Source organism: Opisthocomus hoazin, chromosome 3, assembly GCF_030867145.1.
Source record: "Opisthocomus hoazin isolate bOpiHoa1 chromosome 3, bOpiHoa1.hap1, whole genome shotgun sequence".
NCBI classification, from domain to species: Eukaryota; Metazoa; Chordata; class Aves; order Opisthocomiformes; family Opisthocomidae; genus Opisthocomus; species Opisthocomus hoazin.
Window position 1 is genome coordinate 53406680 of NC_134416.1, and position 24597 is coordinate 53431276.

Genomic DNA, 24597 nt, shown 5'->3' on the forward strand with positions numbered 1-24597 from the left:
TTTCTGGAAACTGGTTCCCTTGTCTACGAGTTTGGGTTTGGTTTCTTTTTTTTTCTTGTAAAATGCCCATAGTCGGTCAACCTGATCTCCCATCCTGGCAGTGATGTTGATACTACACATTCTTCTACCGCTCCATGCAGCCAGCGCTATCACAGCTATGCTGAATGAGGTCCCAGCCTAACTACAATATTAACCCTGCAAATCTGTTCGTTTTCTCCCGAGCAGCCCCAGGCAGGGCACACAGGAGAATGTGTCCAATTGAAAAACTATTACAGGCTCGCTGGTGCTGCAGTGTGCTAAATTGCAACAGGGCTGTGTTTTTCTGCCAGAGAGGATCCTGCTAAGGGAGGTGGTGGTGTCTGTCTCATAGAAGTTACGGAATTTGTTTTTTGTTTTAGTCTCAGCCTCCATTGATGATTTTATTTTTTTTCCCAAACAGTTTTTCTGCTTTTAAGCGCTGAAATGTGTTCCCTTCCTCACACCAGCTGCTTTCATCCTTTTGATCATCCAAAGCGTGCCTGATTTTTTTTCCCCTGGTTTGTATCACTCCTTGCCACCTTACTTTCACATTTCCAGTTGTTGTTTTTAATTTTTTTCTTCATTATTTTACTAAATATCATACTGCAGATCAGTAGCATCTTGGGTGGTGGTTGTACCACATAGCATTTATAGCAGACATTAGTTTTGCATAGCGTGTGTACCTTATTTTGTCTGGACTTGTCTTCATTGCGCTGCAGGCACCTCCTCAGGAAACTGTAGTGATTAAGCATGGTATTTCTGCAGATTTATATTAACTTCTGCTTATAAAGAAGCAGAAGAAAACTCAACCCTCCCCCCCAATACCTAAACTAGATGTTTTTCTTCATCCCCTTCGTTTTTATCAGGATTTGACCTGAGCTTGCTTTTGTGTATGAAAGAAAATTAGTTAAGTACCTTGTGGTTTATAGATGCCTTTTGTTACGTATTGCTTGGATTTATTGTGCAACACTGGCCTGTAAATCATTTCAGTTAGATATTTACCTGGCTCGTGTTGCCTTTATGGTTTGAATCTTTTAACAGCCATGAAAAATGGAGAAACGATGTTTTTGGCGGTGGCAGAGCTTGCTAGTCTGAATGTCCTGTAACTCTCTCAGGGCCGTGCTCCCCTTCTGCGAGGTTTGCTGCCCGGCTCTCCGGAGATGTTTACAAGGAATCCATTACCTTTTGCAGCTAAAAGACGTGTCGAAAGAACAAAGAGAGTTTTGTGATGAAGTGTATCTGACTTCTTGCTGCTTTGCTTACCTTTTAAATGTAAAACTTAGTAATTTGCAAGGGCTTTTAGTTCTCAAGGCATCCCTATAAGATTCCGCCCCGTACGGAGATTCCCTTCAGTCGCAAGCGGGGTTGTCTCCAAACGGCTCTCGAATGCATTTCTATTTTAATCCCCGGCTTTGAATGCAGCCTGCCTTACTGGCTCCAGCAAATTGCCCTGCCCTGCCCCACCCGCCGCGCGCAGGCTGTGTCTGCTCTTTGCTGGCGTTAACATCGCTGCCTTTGTGACTAAAAGTTGGTTTCATCAGCAAAGCATCGGCTCCCGCTCCGCTCCCGGAGCTCGCCTGCCTCGGGAAGTCGCTCGGACCTGCAGCCTATGCGGGGCACGCAGGGGCATCTGTCGCCATACGCGTAACTTTTAAATGGAAAATGTCTTTCTCAAAGGCTGTCGATGTCCAGTGGTCTGCAGTCCATGAGCAGTTGACTAGTCCAGGTGTTTCTGCTTCTGTTTCCGTGCTATGTGAATTGGGAGTTCGAGAGAAGAGTGTGCAGGATGGAGGAGTTGAGGGTTTGTATTTCTGTTCTGACTCTGCGGCAGTGACGGAGGGCTTGGGAAGGAGCAGCAAGTTTACCTGGGGCCGTCTTAATTAAGGAAAACAGTAATTGTTCTTGGTCTATCTGTCTGCAGCTCTTTCTGGCAGCGCCTTTATCAGCTCTTAAATACAAGAATGAGCTTTCTTTTCGTATGGGTTGTCTGTCACGAGCAGTATTCAGGAAGAACTTGTTTTATTGAGCATGATTTCTGCTTTGTGGGTTTTATCACTGCATTTTGCCCCACTTTGCCTACTTAAAACATAGTCAGTTAAAACTCTTAGAGCTGGATTGACTTTAAAAACTGCCAAATATTTGTCTGTGCTTTAATAAGATAGTCATAAGCTGAGACTATGAGACAGTGCTGTTGACTCGAGACTGTGGGTTTCTGTGAGGTTTTTAAGGAGATCATTAACCCGGGTCTATCTCTTCACAGGACAGTCGGCCCAATATGTCAAGACCACTGATCACTAGATCCCCTGCATCTCCATTGAACAATCAAGGCATCCCCACTCCAGCACAGCTCACAAAATCCAACGCACCAGTTCACATTGATGTGGGTGGGCACATGTATACCAGCAGCTTGGCCACGCTTACAAAATATCCCGATTCCAGGTAACTTTAAAAAGCTTGTTCTGCATGTCTTTAGCAACTCCTTTTCTTTCATTTCATGCTTGGACGTCCTGGGGCTGTCTTAGAATGATAAATTTAGTTTCTTTTGTTTCAAAATTAAATTAGGTCTCTTTGTTCATAGGAGGTTAGTGACTGATTTTTCGTTCGCTGCTCCACTGTTTCAGACAAATGGCACTGCTGCAAGTCCCTGTGTGCATGTACTAAAATGGAGTTGATGGTAAAGAGCACTTACTTCCTACCTCCTAGAATTCTGATTTTATGCCAGGGCACCCGTTCTGTGGTTTATTACATTCAAAAAACCGTAAAGATACTGCATTTAAGTCTAAAGGTAGGGATGTTGGGATATTTGTTTTGTTTCTTTAGGAGCAGTAACTGCTCTCCTGTAGTGTCAATGAGTAATCTTGGATATGTTACTTGAGTTAAAGGAGAGATTGTATATATCAAAATATAGGACAGCATTAACTGAATACTTTTTATAGAATCTTAGGACTTTTCAAGTAATTAGACTCTTTACTCACGTACCTTCTAAATGAAACATTCGTGACTCTGGTTGCTTGCCAATATTAAGCAGTTAGAAGACTTCTGCATGCATGAGCAAGTGCTGTATGTAGACTAGATTAAATGAGTGCAGCTTTAAGAAAACAGAGGTGCATTGAAGACAGTGTGTGTGGATATTATGTGGTGGTGATGTCAAACAAACACTGTAGTGATATCGTAATTCTAAGAGTTGGTTATCACTTAGCAAGTGTTGACTGTGTCCACAGTATTAGCCTATACCTTGCCTTTCGCTGCCCGATCCTGCTCTGGAGGGAAGGCGGTGTCACCTTCGTGGTCTTTCCAGTGTGTGAGGGGGAAGTTTTCGAGTTTCTCGATCCTGCAACTCTGACTTGCCTTTCCAAAGGGTACAAGGCACACTTCGTGGGATGTGATTTTGTTCTAAATATGGATTTCACTGGTACTACTGCCTCTGCAGCCTTGCCTACATAGTTTAAAGGTGGGACTGGAGCAGTGCTTCTGACACTAGGAGCTGACAGTGCTAGAGGAGGAGAACAGTAAAGAAAGGCATATGAAAGAGAAAGAGCTGGGCACATGGCCTTTCTTATGACAACCTCCTCAAGGAAAGCCAGGCAGAGGGGAAGTAGTAGAAGGCATACCAAAGTGCAGCTCTGCCAGGAGACATTGAAGCACTGTCTGGAAAAACTTGAACTGTTCTTCAAAAACCAAATCTGTTGTTTTGGGGAATTTTTTTTAGGACCTGCTTGTGTTCAGCTACTAGGAGTTGTGATTACTTAGCGTTTTTTCAGTAGTTGGAATAGTGATGGTGTCCGAAACTGTTGTGTGTGCAGTATGAGAGGCGTTTGCTATTAATGCATGCTCCACATCAAATTCACTAGCCCTTTAAGTGAAGAAACACTAAAATGTCTTTCGTAAGTGTGTATGGTGACAGTGGAATTTAAGCTTTAAGAATTCTGTGTTCAGTTGAGCCATTGTAGCACTTGAAAGTGGAAGCTATGCTTGTAGTATTAAAGTCAGTTTAATAAATTAAACATTTTAAAGCTCTTTAAACATAATTTAAAGTAAACCCAAATTCTGAGTTACAGTAATTCTGTTTTAAGTCGTTCTGACATGTGTTTGTGTTTCAGTTCTGACAGTAAATGTCTTTTGAACTTCTTGATGAGTGAATATTTCCAGTGTAGCTGTTAGAACCTGGAATTCCCAGCGACTTCCAGAACTTGAGGTATTTTTTTTAACATTAGCAGCTTCAAAAGAGCAATCACTGAACTCGTTTGGATGTCAAGACAATGGCATGAAGCTGTAAGCTGGCAGTCGTGGTGTAGTAGTTTGCTTTTTGCCTGTGAGATTTTACCTTGTTTTCCAATGGGGGGTGCATGTGTGTGTGTGCCTCTGTGTGTGTAGATATATATCCAGGGAGTGCTGGGTACGAATTATCCAGTAATATTTGGACCTAAACTGTTCCTTGGAGCCTGACACGGCCAGTCTCTACCTACAGTCTAACTTTGTTAGTGTTAGTTAATTCAAGGTTTTGGTCAATATTGCTTGTATGGTTTTTTGGTGTTTTTTTTTTTTTCTACCAATATCACATGTGTGAAGGAGATCAAAACTAAGGTAGGGTCTCATAGATGCCTTTTGGTGAGTGGAAGCCTCCTGAGGCTTACTGTCATATGAAGTATTGTCTGTGAAAAATAAGGCCTTGATTATCTTGCCTGAAAGAGCACTGCTCCAGGGATGAGTCAAGGCATAGGTTGCAGGCTCCAGCATCTAACAGGTTGAGACATGAAAGTCATTACGCTTCTGACTCCTATTGCATGTAGTCTAAGGGCCAGAAGCCTAAAATGAACCTTTCATCTGTGGGCCAGGTACCAGAGTCATCTTTCTGTGAGAGACTGAAAGGGTGATAGCCAAACCAGCAGCTCTGGAGTCACTGTGACCTGCTGGCGTGAAGGAGACCTATCCTGGTAGAGCAGTCTCTGCTTTGGAGCAAGTGTACTCTTCCTTCTCCTTTTTGGGTCAGTAGCATCTCATCTTGTGCTTCTCTGTTTTCTCCTTCTTGGACAGCAGAGTAGGAATTGGAAAGCGTACTTTAAAAAAGTGTTCCTTAAATGGTAGCAGGTAAAGACTTGTAGCTCGCAGGGATCATTTTCCATAATTCTTTTGTTAGATCCCCCGAACTGGTTTGTGACTTGATATGTAAAATGCCTACTAACAAGTATCCATTTATTTCTCCAAAGAAACCCAGGTGAGACTGTAAAAGCATCTTGCTACTGATGCTGAGTCTCTGCCCTTTGCTATCGGAAGACCATTGAGCGGTTCTCTCAAATGCTGTTGTGATTGAAGAACCCAAGGAATTGGAGCCTATCTGTGTTTTGGCCAAAGACTGACACAGTGAAGCAATCCAACAGACAAGCAGCTTACCTAATAGATGATTTTAATTGAGTAATCCTAGAATTTTAAGTTCTGAAGCTGAAATAATGCTAATAAAACCAAGCCAAAAATCATTAAAAGAACCCAGCAGCATACAATTCAGAGGAGCCCGGTTATATTCCAGACCAGGCAGAACCTGCTGTTTTCACAAGGAAGATCACATATGATTATTTGATCTCGTCAACAGGCTTCAGGTTCCCCCAAGCCACCAGTGAGACCATGCCTCAGATATGATCTCATGCAGCTGAATAATGCAATTTTCCAGACTTGGGCCTCAAGAAAAGGCAATTTGAATCAGTATATCTACCAAGAAGACTTAATGTAAGGTCAGTCTGCTGAAAGAAATGGTAATGTTCTTTAAATGTCCGAGGAGGTGGCAGGTGTCCTTTTGTGCAGCTCTCTCCACTGAGACTGTAGACCTTGATGCATTCACCCATACACAAATTGTTGCTCCTGTTTCTCAGTTGTCGACCAATAGTTATTCATATGTCCATGTGAATCGACCAAACAAATTGTTTCTGTTCTGCAAGGAGTTTTGTGGGTTTGGAATGTTTGAACTAGATCATGCCCTCCTCTTCTCAACAACCTTTGGTTTACTTTAAGTTACCAGACCTGCAGGATGATACCTGGCAACATACAGTTATCTGTTAAAAATTTGAGGGCACTAAATATTTTTATTATTTTGTTTTTGCAAATGAATATTTTAAAAAAAAAGTCTGCTTTTCACCACCCAAGAAAAGCCTCAGATTTTTTATTCCTTGGCAGATGGGTGCAAGATAAGGGTCTGCTTAAGGATCCTTTCTCCCCTGAGAACTGAGGCATGTGGATGCTGTGCATGTTCTCTATGGTCACCAGAGAGTCTGTGGAAAATGGGTTGCGATTTTAGGATTGATGGCTATAAGTAGAGGAGGCACAGGCCTGTTAGTTGTGATATTTGAATCTGAGCAGCCTACTCTCCTTCTTTCAGTACATTACCATCTTGCACTAGCATCGAACCCTTGCTTGGAGTAGGCATTCCTACATCTCTCACCCTTAATGCTGTCTGTATGGTATCTACCAAAAGTTACTGTGCACCAGGCCAAGACAACCTCAACTGACTATCAGAACTAAATGGGAAGATCTTTAACTTTGATCATATCAGCATAAGTTTTCTAATATCTTTGATATCAGCAATATCAGCAGTGCTGTCTATCTCATAGGTTCAAAGCACCTGGACTTTTAATTAGTTCTGTCCAAGTCATCTGATGCAATTATTTGCATAACACCATGGTACTGGATTGCCACATACTGTATTCCCATGATAGAATGGGAAGATTTCATTAAAAACCTTGTATATATTTCTTTGTAGAACCTTGTGGGGTGTCTGTTTGCATTGTTACATCTCCCATCTTGAGTTAGTCCCTGCATATGAAGATGGATTCTTCTTACGTGGTATTTCACAATACTTCCAAATTTCTGCCCAGGGCTGTTTCAGGTTTTCATATGAACCAATCCATTTGTGTCCCAGTTGTCTTACCCAATCTTCACTCTCAGCCCTCAGGGAAATTAAATTTCACACACTTGGATACAGTTAGGACACTGGCATTTTTTTTTGGTTGCTAAGGGTTTCTTTTGCATTGAGAGCACAGATTACTTAGGAGAATGCCCAGACTGTCCTTGGCCTTTTTTGACAGTCTGCGAGCAAGTCTTGGTGGACCTCCAAGGATGTGCTATGAATTAGGCAGGCTAGCACTGTTTAGCTGTTTCAGAGCTTCAGCAGTTTCTGTTGTCTGAGGACGGTGTCCAGTTCCAAAACAAGACACCGATGTGGCCCTTAGTTGAAACTTCTGCAGGCTGCAACACTATGCCGGAGACATCTGGTTTGGTAGGAGGGCTGTTGTGATGGGGATGTTCTGCACTTTGTGTAGGACTCCCTCGGTCATGTCTCCACAAGAGCAGCTCCATCACACGTTTCCTACTCACCTTGGATGGTACCTCTCAAACTGCTGCCATGTGATGCTCATTGTTTAAAGAAATAAATCCAAAGTTTTCTAACTAATGATCATTTAGGGATTTTTTTTTTTTAAGCAAATACTAACAGAACAGGTGTTATTACATCTTTTATTTCCACTCTCTTTATTTGAATTCGTCTTCCTGAAAGGCACATTTCTGTCTGTGGAGGTATTTCGTGATCTTTCTGGAGTAGCAACATCAAAGCCTGATGAGGTGGTTGTTCTTAAATAACCATGACATTACAGTAGCTAAAGACTACAGCAGGCTTGCGTTTTTTGAGAACAAACATTGTATTGCAAGTTGTAAAGAGCAAGCTTCCCTGAGAGTTTCCAGTATTGCTGTACACTAGCTCACCCAGCTTTGTTAGTATGAGTGGTCAACGTCGCAGTTTTTTAATATTTTGTAGCGTTCCTGGCAGAGGGGAATAGGCAGAAGAAGTTGGCAGAGGCTCAGTTTAATCTTTGTTACCTATCCTGGCTTGCTCATCTAGTTATTCGCCTTTTATATTTCATCATTTGATTGCTGCATGGTCTTGTGGCAAGGGGAAGGGAGGGCTTGGGGTAGGGAAGTACATTGGCTTTCTCATTGACCCATTCTGTGACCCAAGATAACTGATTTAACTTTGAGCTTTGGTTGCTTTCTACCGAGGTTAACAAAAAAGCAATTTGTAAAATATTTTGGTTTGATGATTGAAAGTATAAAAGATGACTATCTCTAAGCATAAATATTTATAGATGCCCGTAACTGAGATAGAAACAGTTGATGACGTTGGTATCATAAGTAGCATGTATTAGTAAATAAATGAAATGTTGATTCACAGGGACCAGACTCGCAGTACAGTTGTTCTGGCTGGTGTAATGACATATACAAACTTGGGGGAAAAAACTTGGGGGAAAAATAGAAACAGAGCTGTGAACGATAGTGTACTTTATGCCTATTTCAAGAAATTCAGAGAATTTAAACAACTGATACTGTAAAGAGAAATCTTTTGCAACATACATCTGTCAATAAAGAGCTCAGAGGGGTATTTTCTGATCCTGCCTGAACCAAGATTAATTGTATCTCTAGGTGAGTATATTGAACTCGGGGTATATATTGACCTCATTTTGCCTCAATTAATGATCACCACAGGTCAGTCATCACTGTCGCCTCAGTAGAAGTGAGTATTTTCTGAATCTTAGTTCTGTGGTATGTCTAACTTGCAAGGTCAGCAAGTCGTTGCTGTTGCTTGTGGCTGGTGACTAGGTGAAAGCAATAGCATGATCAGGGTAGCAGGTTCTCGCATCATACGTGGTCAGTAGCTGGTGGCGAGTCGTTGCTGAAAGGGGCCATGGAGTTGGTGTTTTCCTGTTCTAAGTGGCAGTAGAAGTGGGTTTGTGTAGTATTTATTTGGAGAATAAAAAGCAGTATTTTGTACTTGTTCAATGCCTTTGCACTCAAATGTGTAAAATGTCAGCAAAATCAAGACAGTGGATTGTTAGAGTACTCTTTGCACACAGGCAGGCCCAGAGAAGGTAGATATGCAGGCTTGGATATGGCAGGGGTTCATGCCTTGCTTAACTATGGCTGCATGGCTATGACGGTGTGGATGGAGATATCCAGGGGAATAAATTTCGACATTCAGGAGTGTTACAAAGCTAAAGGCTTCGGCTCCTTATTTCTGAGGCTGATAGTCCCCTGAAGTACCAAATGTTTTCCTTGAGGGGAAGGGAGAAAATCCATATCTGTATGGTCAGTATGGCTTATCGGTGCCTTTCCCAGTAGGCTCGTGCGAGGTTGTATGGGTTGGATCAACCTGCAAGTCAGGGAGAGGGGAGGTTGTCAATAAGTAGTTGAAGGGTTTGTGCTCTGAGAAATCCTTTCATTGCAAAGGCTGTTTGATATCAGCTCCATGGATGGAAATTTGTTGGTGAGAAACAGTTTGTTGTGGTGGTGTTTTCCCTTTTCTACCTAGTAGTGTAGCTTCATAAACCAGGCTGAAGGCACTCAGGCAGTATTTCTCATTCTAACTGACCAAAAAAATACTTGGGGAGGACGAAAGGAGTGCTGAGTCCATGGGTCTTGCTGGTCTGATAAGGAAAAGTCCATTAGAAACTGAGGTGGCACTGAAGTATTCTGCTTATTGGTCATTTCGGATAGGGTCAAGGTTTGAACCATGGTCTTGAGGTTCAGTGGTTTGTTTTGCCTTTTGCTGTACTCAGTCCTTGCACTCAGAAACCTCTGTATGTTAGTGCTAGATTCTCATCCTGCTCTCACACGGACTGTTTGTACTTCATTGGTCTTTCATGAATTGCCACTTTGCTTAGTAACTACATTGCATCTAGTACATATGTAATTGCAGAAGTAAACATTTGGCTTCCAGTTTTACCGTCAACACCCGGCCACCTCTTGGGTGTGTTTGGAGCTTTAGGATATAAATTCCAGTTTCTGACTTACCTCTTTCTGGTAATGATCAGCATTCTGACTGGGTTTCTCAGTCTGTCTGCCATTTGGGGGGTGTATTTGCGAAGGTTGTATAGGAAATGGGGAAAACCTGTTTTAGTGCAAATAATGCATAAGTGCTGTGTTGGCCCAGGAATGTCACCAGTTCCTGTTACGTGAACGTGTCTTTTAATTTAACTAGTTTGCAGTTTATTCAAATGAGGTCACGTCTTAACCAGACAACTGTCATCTGGCAAGCTTTATTTCTCCTTTTGTCATTCGTTCTTTCCCCATATGTTGCTGTCGCTTTGACTCCTGCCCTTCAGTACCTTTCTTCTGTCTCCATTCTGCTCTGAGCATCGACCCTGCTTCGGTCATCTGAATTCCCTCATTGCTTTGTCTTCATTTCTTTTTCATCTACACTTTTCGATCTCTGTTGGAAGGAGTCAGAGCTCACAGAGATCACAAGTAATCGTCACCTGACCAGATCAAGGCACATTGCTTGCTTCCTTGTCCCTTTCTCCCCATGCATCCTTGGTTTTCTGGCTCCTCTTAATGGTGAGCTTCCCTTGAGCAGTTAAGCAGCCAGCATATTTTATAGGTATCTCAGATGATGCTTTCACTCTTCGTGACATCAGTTGAAAGGATGCTCTGAGACTCATTGATATTGATCTCTTTCATTGAGTCTTTGAATCGGTAATCAAATAAACTGTTGCTGGCTGTGATGTGTACATTAGCTTGGATCTGTAGGACTTCTGCCGCACATTCGGACAATTTTCTAGGCACTTTCAAGGCACTGTCTGCCTGCTTGAGAGAACTGAGGGGCTCCTGCAACAGTTTGAAAGCATTTGAGCTGAGCTTGTAGCTACTTCTTGTGGCATGCTTTGTAGGGACAGCCCTTTAGGACAGCGGTGGGCTCACGGTCACCTTCCCACCCAGTCCTTCCCCTGTGCAGTTCTGTGTGCGTAGACTCTTGGGCTAGCTCAGATGCTCAGAGCAATACAGCGCAACGCTCCGCCTGGACTCGTTTATCCTGCTTCCAGCAACTCTGCTGTGCCGCGTCTGGTACCCAGGCTAATTACTGAAGAGCTATCTTTTGTATTTCTACACACCGCTGCATTTTGCAGAATAGGCACTCGGTGAAGGAGAGCAGCACTGGCAGTTTAGTTTCCGTGAATTAACTTTCTGTTCGGGAAGGATTAAAAAGGTGAAAGTAATAGAAATATTACAGGGGTTTTGTTCAGAAGATGAGGTGGTTGAGCATAGCAGTATTAAATGCAGTGGGGTATACTTCAGCAGTACATCAATTTACAAAGATTAATTCTACCTCTTAAACCTCAGTGGTGTTTTCATGTTAAAATGTGACATGCCTGTCAGTCAAATGGTAGACATAATTGTTCTTTAAGTCACCTATTAAAATACCATTCCTTTTAATTAAAAATTGTATTTGCGCTCTCGTGCAGGCCATATTTGAAGAGTAGAAACTCTTTTCATGTAAGGCACATTGAAGGCAGAGAGCTGTCACAAGCTGTGTGACACACGTGTGAAACAGGAGGACTGATTGAAGTCCCAGTGCAGCAACATGTGGCTTGCCTTCGGCTCCCGCTGGCAGGGAGGGACATGGAGGAGTAAGCAGCATCTCCCAGGACCACACCCAAACCCTTTGCATTCCTTGCCTCAGAAATTGCTTATGGTTACTTATTGTGGCATAGAAAGTTATAGTACATAGCATTTGCCGTAAGTGTGTCACTTCAGAGCAGATGATGGATTACGTCCTTCCACACCCCAGAAGTCGTCTTTGTGCTGTAATTAAAAAATAAATGTTGCAATGTTGAATTGGAAATATTTTCTGCCATACAATGAATTTGTTTTGTTAGGTTGCCTGGATGTAATTGCAACAATGTCAGCGTATTAAACCCTTGTCACGGGGCAATGGTTTCCTGCCGCTACACCAGTGCCAGTGCCAAGGACTGCTTTGCTTAGCAGCTCTGTTGCTGTTTATCTCCATCAGCTGTAGTGATTATTTTGCTTCTGTAAAACTTTTTTTTTTCTTATTTTGTTCCCTGTATGCATACTATAAATTATAGTTCTGTGCGAATGCTAACCACAAATCCTAAACAGTAGGAAGCGCTGCCATGCCAGAGAGCCGCTCTGCTGGGAGCGGGGCTTTAGGTTTGCCCAAACTTGTTGTCGATCCGAGGGGAAGAAGGCGTTCCAAACCGGGAAGGTCTGCCGGGCCCCTGCTACCCATCTGAAAATTGATCAGTCTTAAACAGTTTAGAGGGCCCTCGGGGTCTTACAGCTTACATAAAAAATGAAAGCCCTTCCTGTCTTAGAGCAGCGCAAGCAGTCAATACAAAAGAGAAAAATGATCTTTTAAGTGTATCCCATTGAATCCATTATCTCGGGGGCTCATGCGTGATGCTTCATCAAAACATCATCGTCTGTGATACATGGGGGAGAGGGTGAGGTGGCAGTCAGGGAAATTCAGAGAAAATGCTGCGGTACTCTCAGTGCCACAGGACAGGCTAAGTACAATACAAGCCAGAAAATGAGAGCTGCAGAAAAACTGATATGTTCCTCCTTACAACAAATTGAATTCATATTTTACATGGTTGAAACAAGCAAATCATTCAGGAAAAGTTTTGAATGTTTCTTTTGTAGGTATGAAAGCCCTGTTGGCATCTCATAGAAAATTGCTTTGCTTTCAGTCAGAGCACAAACTTTCAGGATTTTTTTGCGTTACAAGAAAATAAAGCAGGAAAGAAGAATGAGTGTTTGTGCCATCAATGCATTCTAGCCTTGTTTTGGGAGGTAGCAGAAGAGTTTGACTGCAGTATTGTGAGCTGAATCAGTGTTGAATTTCTGGTTCTTGTGAGCAAGTGTCAGAACTGTTAGTTTTTAAGCACTGAAGTTTTTTAAATCTTTTGTGTGCCTGTACTAATGATTCATATATTTTTCTTACACTAACGTGAAAAGAAGATCTTTGATTTCTGTTGTTCTGAGTTTGCAGTATTTACTTAATGGCATAGTGGTATTTTTACCAGATTATGTGGTTAGGAGCAGATCTTTTGCTGTTGGTGTTCCCTTACTGCAAATAATGAGTATGTTGCTCTTTGGTAGTTTATATGCAAAGAAGCAGAGAAGATACAAGATTTGTTTCCAATAACCAGTAGTATCAATAATTCAGAAATGCTATTGAAAAAATGTGGGTTTCAAGGGCAAAGGGAAGAGTGAAGAAGCAGTATTTTTGAATGCAGCGGAGTTGTCAAACTCATGTCCTTTGGGGTGTCCTCCATTTCCTCTGGTGAAACGTTTGCTTAAATAAACTGAGCAGTAGGCAGTGGGTGTGTGCCTTTGCACAACAACATACACCCAGGTGCTTGTTGGCCAGGGTGATCCTAAAGGCAGAGTGCTGTCAACATTCCTAATTGGTTATTACCCAACAACGCACACCCTCCAGTGTCTTGGGACTACAAAACACTTTTTACCTAGCCTTCCTACATGAATAATGAAGCACTTCAAATATTCATCCAATTATAGTCAGCCTCTTTCTTGACTAAGAGTTGCCAAATGCAATTGGACATAGTTCTGACATAGAATTTCAGGCTATATGTTGGAAGAGTTTAGTCATAATTCTTGACTTCTGGGGATAGATTAGATAACACCATGCTGGTAATTTCTCCAGCCTCAAAAGCTATTGTTTGTTCACTTTTGCTGTTAAATTCCAGTTTACTAGTAGCATAATTGCAGAGTATTAGAAAAATGTATTTTTTTAAAATTTTGTTCTTGGAGCTTGTCGTATCAAATTGCTCATGTTCTCTTTGAAACAATACGATGGTTCACTTGTGCTCCAAGTGCTGTGGATACAGCTGCACATGACTGAAGTCACCATCAAGCATATGAAAAGCAGACAGTTAGCATGTATACTTTCCAAACATGTGGTCTGTATTTATTTTTCTCTTCTAGTTTTTCAAAATGTTATGCTGCCTGTCATGATTGGCTCCTGATATGCCAGCATATGATTCTTAAATGGATTTTTCTCATGTCTTGCCTAGCATTCTCAAAAACAATCCCCTCATCCTTTGCAGAATATGAAGGTTTAATTTACTTTACTAGCTTCTCCTGTGAATAAGTTCCCCTGAATGCTAATCTTCCCTCTGGCCTTCCAAAACCTGACGAAGGTGTTGTGCCATACCCCTGCTCGCAGCAGTTTCCAGCCCCGTTGCCATAACGCCGCCGGGAGTCGTGTTGGCTCCAGCACGCTGCCACAGAGGGAAGCCCCGCAATGGCGCCCGCCTGTGCAGTGCAAAGGGGACACACGAGCAGGGAAGTGGTGGTAAACGTTGTTCTATGAAGATGTAAGCTGGGGGAACGGTGGCAGGAAAGATGCCTCCCTGCTTGTGCTTCCCCTGTGGAAGACCTAACTCACAGGAGAGGGAGAGGAGAAAAACTGCTGCTTTTCTGTAGCTAAAGTGTATTTGGAGGCTCCACTTTTTATCAGGCATTCTCATTTTCCCAGTTTCTAATGTTGCTGTCTCATAAAGCCGGGCCTTGGGCCATGCCTTTCATACCGGCCTTTTCTTTCTTAGTAGCTAACCCTGATAAACTCATCAGCAGAGCTTCAATTGCGCTTTCCCTCTTCCCCTTTGGATTAATGGTGTAGCTCTCTGAAACTGAACGGATGCTGCTCTGTGGACCACAGAGGTCTGGTTCCAGGTGAGCATTTAATTCCCTGCTTGGGAAGTAGAAATAAAAGCCCTAATCAGGTATGTTTCATGCTTCTCTCTTTAGTAGGCTCAACAAAAGGAAGGGTGAAAAGGATGCTATTGGAAGTCGCTGTTTGTCTGGTATCATTACAAGGCACAAAGCGTTGATTTGAAAATAGAAACAGCTGATATGGCTGCGACTTTCAATTGCATTTTGCCTCCATGTGGGTCACTTTATTTCCTATTAAAATGCTAAGTAGCTAAATCAGAGATATGAGTCCTTCTTCCTTCTCTTCATTAATGAAGTCCTGAAAACATGATAAACACAAACAGCCCTAGGAGTGATGAAGAACATATAATAGGCTTCTCTATCATGCAAAAAGCATAAAGCCGGTCATGCAGTTCTCATTCAAAGAAGAAAAATTAGTCACGTTGTTCTCCAAACCTGTCCCTGAGCCTGCAGAAGCTCTGCTGGGGCGTGCCAGGCAGTTCCCCATTGGCACAGCCTGGCTGCAGCTTCTCTGGGAGTGTTTCTTCCAAGAGCCCTTTCTGTTGCTATGAAGGACCACAGGAAGGGCTCTGTCCCTTGGCCTTGCATGCCTGAATGTTTTTCTTTGCAGCATGCTTCTGCTGGGGAAGGTGAGCAGTGATGAAAGCTTTGTCAGCTGGAAATTGAAGAAGCTGCAGCCAGAACAAAATAAATGGGGTGAGGTCCCCAAAAAAACAGGGTCAGTGAAATCTAGTCCCAATAAAGGTGAAGTTTGTTGTCGCACGTTGCTGACTAAATGTACGTACGGAATGAGGACACATCCGTCATAGCAGAGAGTTTGTTTTCCTCATTGCTGTCCTAATATTATTCTGCCGTAGTAACAAAACACTCGCAGCGGCGTGGCAGGGTGGTGAGGGAGCAGGCTGGGAGCGCAGGTAGCGCAGGGGAGAGCCAGTCCCCCCGGTAAGAAGTGACTTCCCTCAGTTCAGCCGGCAGGAATGCATTCCTGTCAGCTTTCCTGGCGTCCGAGACCGAGGTGAAACCCTTTCTGTCTCTTGTGTAAGTGTCTGGTGGTAATACATAATAAGTCAGTGATGTGCTTCCAAAATTAGATGTGGAATTTAATTTTGCCCCTGTTCAAAGACTCTGAGGAGCAAACGTGTCTTGTCTGACTTTGATCCTGTAAAGAAGCCTGAGCTGCTATCTGCAGTCATACAGCAGCTGTTTCTATACCCGTCAGTATTGTTTAGCAGAGGATTTTCCACGAAGATCAACCAGCCCTGGAAGCGTAGTGGAGAAATACCCCTTCCTTTTGACAGACTTTACGAGGCTCAAGCCTTAGTCAACACTTCTCACTGATCCCTGCAAAGCCGTCGCTAACTGCCTTTGCATTAACAGCACAGATGTGGCAAACTTGCTCCTTCCAGCAGTGTGAATCCCTGGGGCATAACCCTGCCAGAGGTCTTTTACCATCAAAGCAGGTAGGTATCGGCCGGTGGCAATGGGAGGTGGCACAGATCACTGGTGTGCTTGCGCCGCTGCTGCCCGCCGCAGCTGGAGCTCTGCATGGGCTGCTGGATACAGGGGTGGAGTCGGGCGTATGGGCGCAGCAGGGCTGGGGATGAGGATCTGGCAGGGGAAGCTGCAAGCAACCCTCAATCCTCTTGCTGCTTTTCTATTGACTGTATCGCTGCAATATCAGTGATAATGTAGCAGAGCCCAGTCTTACTTCAGGTGCCTTCTCCCTCCTGTTAAAACCCATCACTGGGTGCTCTGGAAAGCTGGTGCTCAGCAGCAGGTTCTGCCTTCTGCTTCACAACTGGGCGTCTGGGTCCATTTTGCCTCCTGTGATTTTTTTTGTTTGTGGTTTTTTTTTGGTAGTCATCTTGTAATCTTCCTTTCTGAGGGAAGAAAAGCTGTGCAAAAGTGAATGGCTAATGACTGCACTGTAGGTTCCCACCACAGAAAGCTGCTTGACTAACACAAATATATAGAGACTTTTGTGCATGCAGTGGTTAGCAGGAGAATACAGTTTGATGGTCTGGCTGCACAGGCAGAGTTGGCTGTTTTAAAACATTATCTTTCTCCAGACCCCTGCCTTTCACTGTGCTGATTGGCTTCTGCCTGCCTGTAAACTCTCAAAAAGTTTCTTTTTTAGGAAGGTAATGGAAAATAATGGGAATCATCCCAGAGCAACAAACTCTTTATTGTAGCACCGGCGGCGTCCCGAGAGGTGGGGGGTGGAGAGCTTTGATGAAGCAGTGCAGCTCTTGATTACCCCAAACTATTTTCAGGCTTCTGCACCTTTCGATAATGTGGTTCTGTAGATCTTCTGTAAAGATAGTAGAAAACAATCATATCTATGCCTTGTGGTGATGCAAGAGAAAAAATCAGAAATCTACCAAAACACCTGGATTTCTGCTAAATTAAAATTGTATTACATTCAGATATAGAGCAAGAAGTATTCGTGATAAGTAGCTACACAAGTGGAGGGGGTAATGCCAGGTTTTTGTAACATGTTTTATGTTCAGCAAGCACAGAGAGGAAGAGAACTTTTTGAAACAGTTTTCTCTTCTTGAACATGCCCGTATTGGAACTTGCATTGTTCTGGAAAACTGCAGCTCTGAGGCTCAGGATTTTCCTCACTAAATTGTTAGCTTTTTTTCTCCTTGTTGTTGGTAAAGGGAGTCATGGCCTTTTGGCGTACATACCTGTGTTGGTTGTTGATCAGGGTTTTTTCAGTACCGGTCATTAGTTAGTGCCAGCTGCAATTTAATCTATGGATCGCAGAGTTGTGCAGTGGTACCAGTGTCGGGGGACAGGGGCAGGTGCAGTATAGAAAGACCTTTAGGCAATGGCTGGGTTTTTTTGTTTTTTCCCTTTTTTTAGTCCAACTGTAGTTAAATTTGACTCTTTTTAGAGAAAGGCTTCAAAATTAAGTGAATGAAATAATGAAAACATACAAATTCAAGCAGTAGGTTGCTCCATGATCAACATCTTTCTGCTAGTTTAAAAGCAGTGCTCAGCTTGGTATGCAGCTTCTTGTTTATTAGCAGCCTGGCATTGCCACAGGGAAATTTTGGCTTTTGGGTTGTGCCGGTTGCTACCAGGAAGATCACGACAGATGCAAGATCTGTATCCTCACTATTGTAAATGCTCCTGGATGATGGAGTTATGCTTATTTGGCTGTTTCTCCACAGATGTTTCCTGCTTGTTTGCCTGCATTCAGAATGTATTAGTTGCTACATGACAGAGCTGCCGTAATTTTTCAGCTGCATGATCACCAGTGGTGCAGGAGGCGTGCGTGGAATGAGATCGGGGCTGGGCTGCCCACCGTGGGTGTCTGTGTCTTTCGCTTGGCTGTAGCTCTATCCTAGAGTCCGCTCACTTTGACACCCTGCTGAAATGCTTGAGGCTGACTGCCTGCATTTAGGAAATGAGGACCCTAACACGCTTGGGGTATCCTCCGACTTCGGATGGCACACTGCTGTATTTCCTCTGTAAAGCTGTATCTCGGGGAGAAGCTGAGAACAGTCAGCTCTTCTGTGTGGGGGTAACCTGAGCTGCAGTGTAAAATACTGCTTAAATTAAAAACGTGACAAATCCCTACACATTTTAGGAGCAGTGCAAACTATTGGTTGCTACTTCATATCATATAAATCTGTTGTTCTTTAATAAAGCCTGGTTTTCTGTTGAAATGAGTATCTAGGAAGAACAGTGTTAAGACTGTTTAATATATGGATTACAGTACCGTTAGTTTCTGGTCACTATGCGAGTGAGACGCACTTAATACAGGCACTTAGAGCCCATGCACGGTTCCTGCCTGGAGTCCCGTCGTTGCTCCGGGAGGGCATGAGTGTGCAGTGATGTCCCTGAGCCACCCCCGAGCGCAGCAGCAGCCCCAGAGATGCCCCGGCGCGTCTCGGGTGGCACCAGGCACCTGTGCTTCGGCACCGGAATCGCATCCTGGCTCTCCTGTAGTAAAGACGCTCTGATGTAACGTTTAGTTTTTGCGATGTGGTGTTTTTGAAGATTTCACTGGCTGCAGCTATAGTGTCTGTTTTCACATACGTGGGTTAATTTTTCCTTGCACCACTATTTATGGGGCTATATTGCTACTGTACTGTACCTCAGTTCTCTTCCTTTCTTCTCTCTAGCTCCTCCATAGAAGTACTGTTGGGTTTGATATGGCTGTAGGGATGATTACACCATGACAGCATCTAATTTAATAAACAATAAAGCCACTGTTTTGTATATGTAAAGTTTGTCAATGGAAATAATGTTATCTATGTGCTTTTTATCACCCCCACCACCAGCAGAATGTGCAGGTGTGGCTGTGGCATTTCCAACCTATGCATTAAACGTTATTTATTGCTTAGAGCCACTGTTTAAGGTGTTTTAGGTGGACTTTCCTGTCCTCTTAACTGATTAGCGCACAGGTTTTGTATGAACTGATTTGGTTAATGGTGTGATTTTCCTAGTTACTGAAATGCTTAAATAATTTCAACTTCTATCGTGGAAGCAGTTAAACATGTAGATGTATGGGAATGAGTTATACAGGTATAAACACGTCTCTCTGTGTAGGCACATGTGTTTGTCTACACTAGGAATCACAGCAATGTAATTGTAATGTAGAAAAGTGAAGAGTTAATCAAAACAAGAGCAGTGTACAGCTCTGTGTTTCTATACTAAATTCTGTGCTCGTGACGCCCACATCTTTGTTGCCTCTGCTGTGCATGCTCTCGTGCTATCTGGATTGCCTTTCCCAAAGCATTTATAATCTAGGATGTTAGCCTGGAAGTACTATTTTTGGTCTAGGTGGAGGAATCTGTGAGCAGGTAAGCTAAGTAGTAAAGCAACACGCAAATGTTTGAGAGCAGTATAATAAATGTGTTACTGTGTAGCTGGCCTTGCAGCTTCTCTTACTGCATTTAGTCAGCTTTATAGGAAAAGAACATTATTAGGGCAGCCAGGGCGATGTTAGTTTGTCATCTTCATGGTGTGTGTGTAGTAATACAGTCACCAATATTTGGTTGTCTGCTGCTGTGTACAGAGAAGTGTGGTGCCTAATTAATAAACAGGTCATCAGCATCTCCTGTTCCTCCTCAGATGAGCATGTGTCCTTGGGCTGTATTTTCTGCGTATTCCTTGAGACCTGTTCTGAAGAGTTGTTCTTGCACGCTTTCTTTGCAGCATTCTTTAGTCTTGCTTCACTCAGAGGAGCTCAGAAAAATAAGGCAGGCATGCTTCTTAGCGGTAGCATCACTCAGGAAATCTGACACACGCTTGGACAGAGTTCATTTCTCCAGGGCAGCCCCTGTCTGCCTTACCTGCATTCCCTCCCTGCACCCATTTCCTCATCCGTCAGACCTCTCCTACTCCTCCAACAGATGAAGCAGGGGTCCTGTGGACAGCAGTCTGCTCCGCTACGCTCTACAGCCGTGGCTTCTCCCCAGAGAGTGTGCTGCCTGGATTGAGGGTGCTGTGGGAAAACAGGAGGTCATTACAGAACAAGTCTGAAGTGCGGAGGGAAGTTTGCAAGTGAAAGTTGCAGGAGTACCTCTAATATTTGACATATCTTGTGCAGCTTGTTCTGACTACCTTAATAATGTTCTTTAAATGTGTATTTTTTTTCCTTTGTCTATTCTTGTAGGGTTTTAAAAAAGGTACGCTAAACATCCTTTCCACCTTCCCTGAGAAATTTGTCTCATGACAGGCAGAGCCCAAGTTCAGCAGCAGAGCTGAAACCTGTTAATCTGTTTTACAGGCTTCTGCTGCACAAGCTAGCAGTAGCAAATCATTGTCTTCTGCATGAACTGCGCTTGAGAAGGATGTTATGAACTGTTCAAGTGACTTTCATGGGTATTTATTGAGAGCAGAGGAGTGAGGGTGCTTGGGAATACTTTATTCCATTCTGGGCTCTGGAGGACGGTGTTTTGTGGGGACACAGGCTCGCCATAGTTAACAGCTAAAGGCTTTAGAAGCATTTTCTTTCTCTGAATTTTATTCATTAACGAGAAGCTTTTACTTAGGCTTTAATGTAGAAGTGGCCTTTTACTCTCTTGAGGAGCAGTCCCTTCAGGATCCCCCACACAGCACGCAGAGGTTAGTTGTGTGATCTCTTGCCTTTATGGGCTGCAATGCAGAAGGAGTTTGTGCAACTCTTGCAAAGGGAAGGGCAAGTGTGTTCTTGTCCTGGCTGTGGAAGCGTGTTGTCCTTCCTCTGAGAGGAGGCAGCAGGTAACATAACAACATAGACGGGATTTCTGGCTAAGTAGCCAAAGTTGTGGAGATCTTGGAAAGCTTAATTCCTTATGGTTGTATAGCAATGATTGTTGTTTACAGGGGCACAGGCTCCAGGCAGGTGAAGTGTGTTGCCCGGTTCCCAAAGTAATATTCTGGAAAGGGGCAGAGTTAGTGATATCATAGTGCTTCTTACCTAGCATATACCTGCTTAAATGGAATAGCAGTCTGTTGGGTTTGGATCTAGAACTTGTTTTGCTAGCAGTTTGCTAAGGGATTTCATGGAGCATCTCAGAGCGTTTCCTAATTTGCAGTGATATGTACATGGAATTTTAATGCTGAGCCTTCTTGAGGATACAGAGGAAATACTGAGAGCTAACAGTAGTTTGAATGAAATTCATGAAAGCTGAGGGGCAAACTTGATGTATGAAGGAATACATCAAAGAATTTCTGCCACTCTGAGAAGATTTTGTTGTTGGGTGTTTTGTGGGGGGGTTTTGGTGTATTGGTTTGGGGTTTTTTCCCCATGTCCAGATTTTTTGAAAGGGAAATGGTTCTGGTAGCTTTTTTTAAGCTCCTTTGTAACAGTATTCTCTCTTTATGGAATCTGCATTTACAGAGTTATCGATAGGACTTTGAAGATAGGTTGCTAACATGTCATTTTCTTTTTGAGAAAAATTGGCAGGCTTAAAGGAGAGTAGGTTGGAGCTAATACATTTTTGCTTTTTACTTAAACATGATCCCAAGACACAAGTTCTACTTTATTACATTGCTGCCTGCAAGAGGGTTCAGTGTTCTGAATATATAGATCAGTATGGCCTTTGGGATGTTGCGCATTCCCCATTTTAGCTACTTTTTGGCTTTTGGTATTGAACGATAAACACTCCAGTTCTGCTCCTGTCCTCCATTATCTGTACTCACAGCAAACCTGACCATCTTAAACATGATTAAAATATAATTCAAAAGTTATTAGCTAATTATGACGCAAAGTACTTAATTTGCCATTGCACCCTAATAACTTAAAGGTACTCCTGATAACTTGGTAATAACTGTATCATAAGCAAAAGGACACGGTTGCTACTAACTTAATAGGCAGCTTCCCTCAAGATAAAACATAAATAACGTACCTCAATGAAATCGGATTCAAGCTTAGTAAAATTATCTTGGCAAGCCAAGAGAATATTTGTTAATTTTTCTGTGAAATGTTATCATTGCCAAGAAAACTTGGTTAACAACAAACAGAGATGGAAAAAGTATTTGCATGAATAATGGATTTAACATTTCCTTGGTTTAAATGATTTTAGGAAAAGTGGTTTTGATATGCACTGGAAAACTAAAAAGTTTTTAAGGACTTATTTGCAAGATACCAAATACTGTAGCAGTTGTGGGGCTTAAAGGCTTGCAGTCTGCTCTTCAGTAGATCCGGTGCGTGAGCGAGCCTGAAGAAAAAGCAAGGAGAGATGGCATTGTGAAGTGTAAAACATCGGTGGTCACGCTGCGGCTATGGGGCAGCGGGCGTGTGGGTGAGCTGCTGCACATCGCTGCTCTTTGCCCGATGTCTCAACAAATGGCTGAAGCAAAACGCCCCTGGTGATGAGAGGGGGATGGCGGCAGGTATCTGCAGCCTCCCTCCCTGCTCCGGGTCTCCTTGGCTTGGCACGTGGGGTGGATCGGAGTGCTGGCTGGCCAGTCGGAGAGGTGTCTCGAGGTCCTAGAGGAAGAGAGGGGCTGCGATACCGCTCTGTAGATAGTGGTTTGGCTGAAGGGACAGCCTCTTTGGAGTTGCAGGACTTAACGTTTTCTGGAGACAGGTCTGTGTGGTAGCAAAAGGGCTTAAGGGAGTGAGTGCTTGGTATCTGAGAACGAGCAGGACTGTGAGGGTCGCAGATAGATGGGATGTCTTGGGGAGTGTCAGCAACTTTGGCATCTGTCAGATGGAGGAACCTCACTTCCCCAAAAATGACGGGGATTGTGGAGGTGAGGATCCGTGGTCTGGGATGGGGGAACAGCTGGAGAGCAGCAGACAGGCCCCTCTCAGCCACGTCTGAAGCCTGTAACACAACCTAGAGGTTCAGGCGGTTTGACTGCCACGGTATTGAAATTGCTTTTGAAACGCTTACCTGCCCGGCCTTACATGAAGAGATGCAGATTTGGGCTGCAGCCTGTTCCGCTTATCTGTCTGCATCTCTTTGGTACACCAGAGCGGAGGGAGAAGGTATATGGTAAACAGAAACTCCCTGGGCCATCGTCTGCAGTCCGGGGATAGTGCTTTCCTGGCCTCACCCTTGCTGCCATCGTGCGATGTGAGAGATGGTTTCCATCTGCCCACGTGTATAGTTTTCTAGCCGTGAGTCACCAGCTCTTGACATCCCATCCCAACTATTTATCCCTTTCTTTTCTAAAATGTTAGCATTTCTACAAGTGTGGTTTGGGTCTGGGTGAATGATAGCCCTGAATTTGGGAATGGGGATTTGAACATCCCAGGAGAAGGCTGTGACAGAGCCTTGGTTTTTTGGCCTGTGTTGGGTGTTCAGGCACCCAGCACCCAACATCAGGCTGTCAACCAGTATGTTACATACATTGGGGTCCTGTATTAGCCATATTTCATAGTGCAGTTATCACTTCTGGTGTGAATCTCCTGGGTTGTTAGATCACCTGTTTAGTAAGAAAATACGGGTTTTCACTTTTCTTGGAAAAACTTCCTTTTCAGGCAAACAGAGATTGGGTTGTGGCTGTTGACTTCTGGAGCCTTAGCCATCCATTTTTTAGTTCACCCCAATGTTCTCTGTGACCCACATACCCTCTTTTGTTCAGCTGTCATTTAGGTACACGTCTCATTATCTCCACGCTCATCTGCAGCGTAGAAAGCCGTAGTTCGCTCTCGTGTAAGTAGCATTCCTGCAACATGACTACATGGTGTGGTGCAATTTATTATTTTCCAGTTAATGTGTCGGTTTGTCCATGTGGGTTAGAACCACTGACTATTAGTTCATTTTGTAATATGTCTGATTTGCTTTCATCTCTGCTCCTGGTGCTGCCTCTGATCAGACAGGTTATAGCAAATCCCATGCTTCTGGTGGTATCGCTGGCGATACCACCTCACTCGTCATTTCAGATCCTTCCCATCTGTTCCTCACATGCTTTACTCTGTATTTAAGGCTATTCACCACTTCTTGTCTATCTTAATTTCTTCTAAATGTTTTATTAGCCCTCTGAGCTTGCCCTTACCTTTTTTTTCACTTCCATGCCCGAATAACAATCTTAAGATGTTTGAAATGATCTCCGTGTAAATGATTCAGTTCTTTAATCTTTAGCAAATATTTCCACAAAGGTTTGACATCCTTCTACTCTGTATCTGGGAATTTATCTGTTCTTTAAAATGCCATGTAACATTTACTTTTAAATCTCTTAAGAACTGGTGTTTTAATACCTCCTCCCGTACATCCTTCTTGCTCTGTCATTTTGGCTTCTATATAAATACTTTTTCTATAGAAGGTTTAATGAGATTTTAGGTTTTAATACATTTTTCCCCTGTTACCTTTGCTTTATAATCATTGTATTCCTGCCTCTTCTCATAATGTAGGAGCTGTCTGTGCCAAGGAATTCCTGAGACTCATGGACATGAAACCTTAAATTAAATGTAAGAAGGAAGAGATAAGAACAAATTATAATAGCACTGAGAGCAAGAGATTACAACAGGGTATTTGGTTAAAATGCGGTTTTCATAATATACATTCCTGAAAATTGCAAATGTATTCTGTTACATCAGGTTTATGAGCCAACTTTTGTTATGCAGACTTATAAAGATTGCTAGGTATTCGGTCG

At 43.2% G+C, this 24597-nt stretch overlaps 1 protein-coding gene across 5 annotated transcripts in view; it reads left to right on the forward strand.

Moving 5' to 3' along the window:
- KCTD1 (potassium channel tetramerization domain containing 1) overlaps window positions 1-24597 on the forward strand; it is a 102965-nt gene that overhangs the window by 65099 nt on the left and 13269 nt on the right. For all 5 annotated transcript variants that reach the window (XM_075416287.1, XM_075416288.1, XM_075416286.1 and 2 more), the window contains exon 2: window positions 2279-2457. In XM_075416287.1, coding sequence (XP_075272402.1) covers window positions 2294-2457 — 164 coding nt within the window. In that variant the 5' untranslated portion in view covers window positions 2279-2293. The remainder of the gene's footprint in view (window positions 1-2278; window positions 2458-24597) is intronic.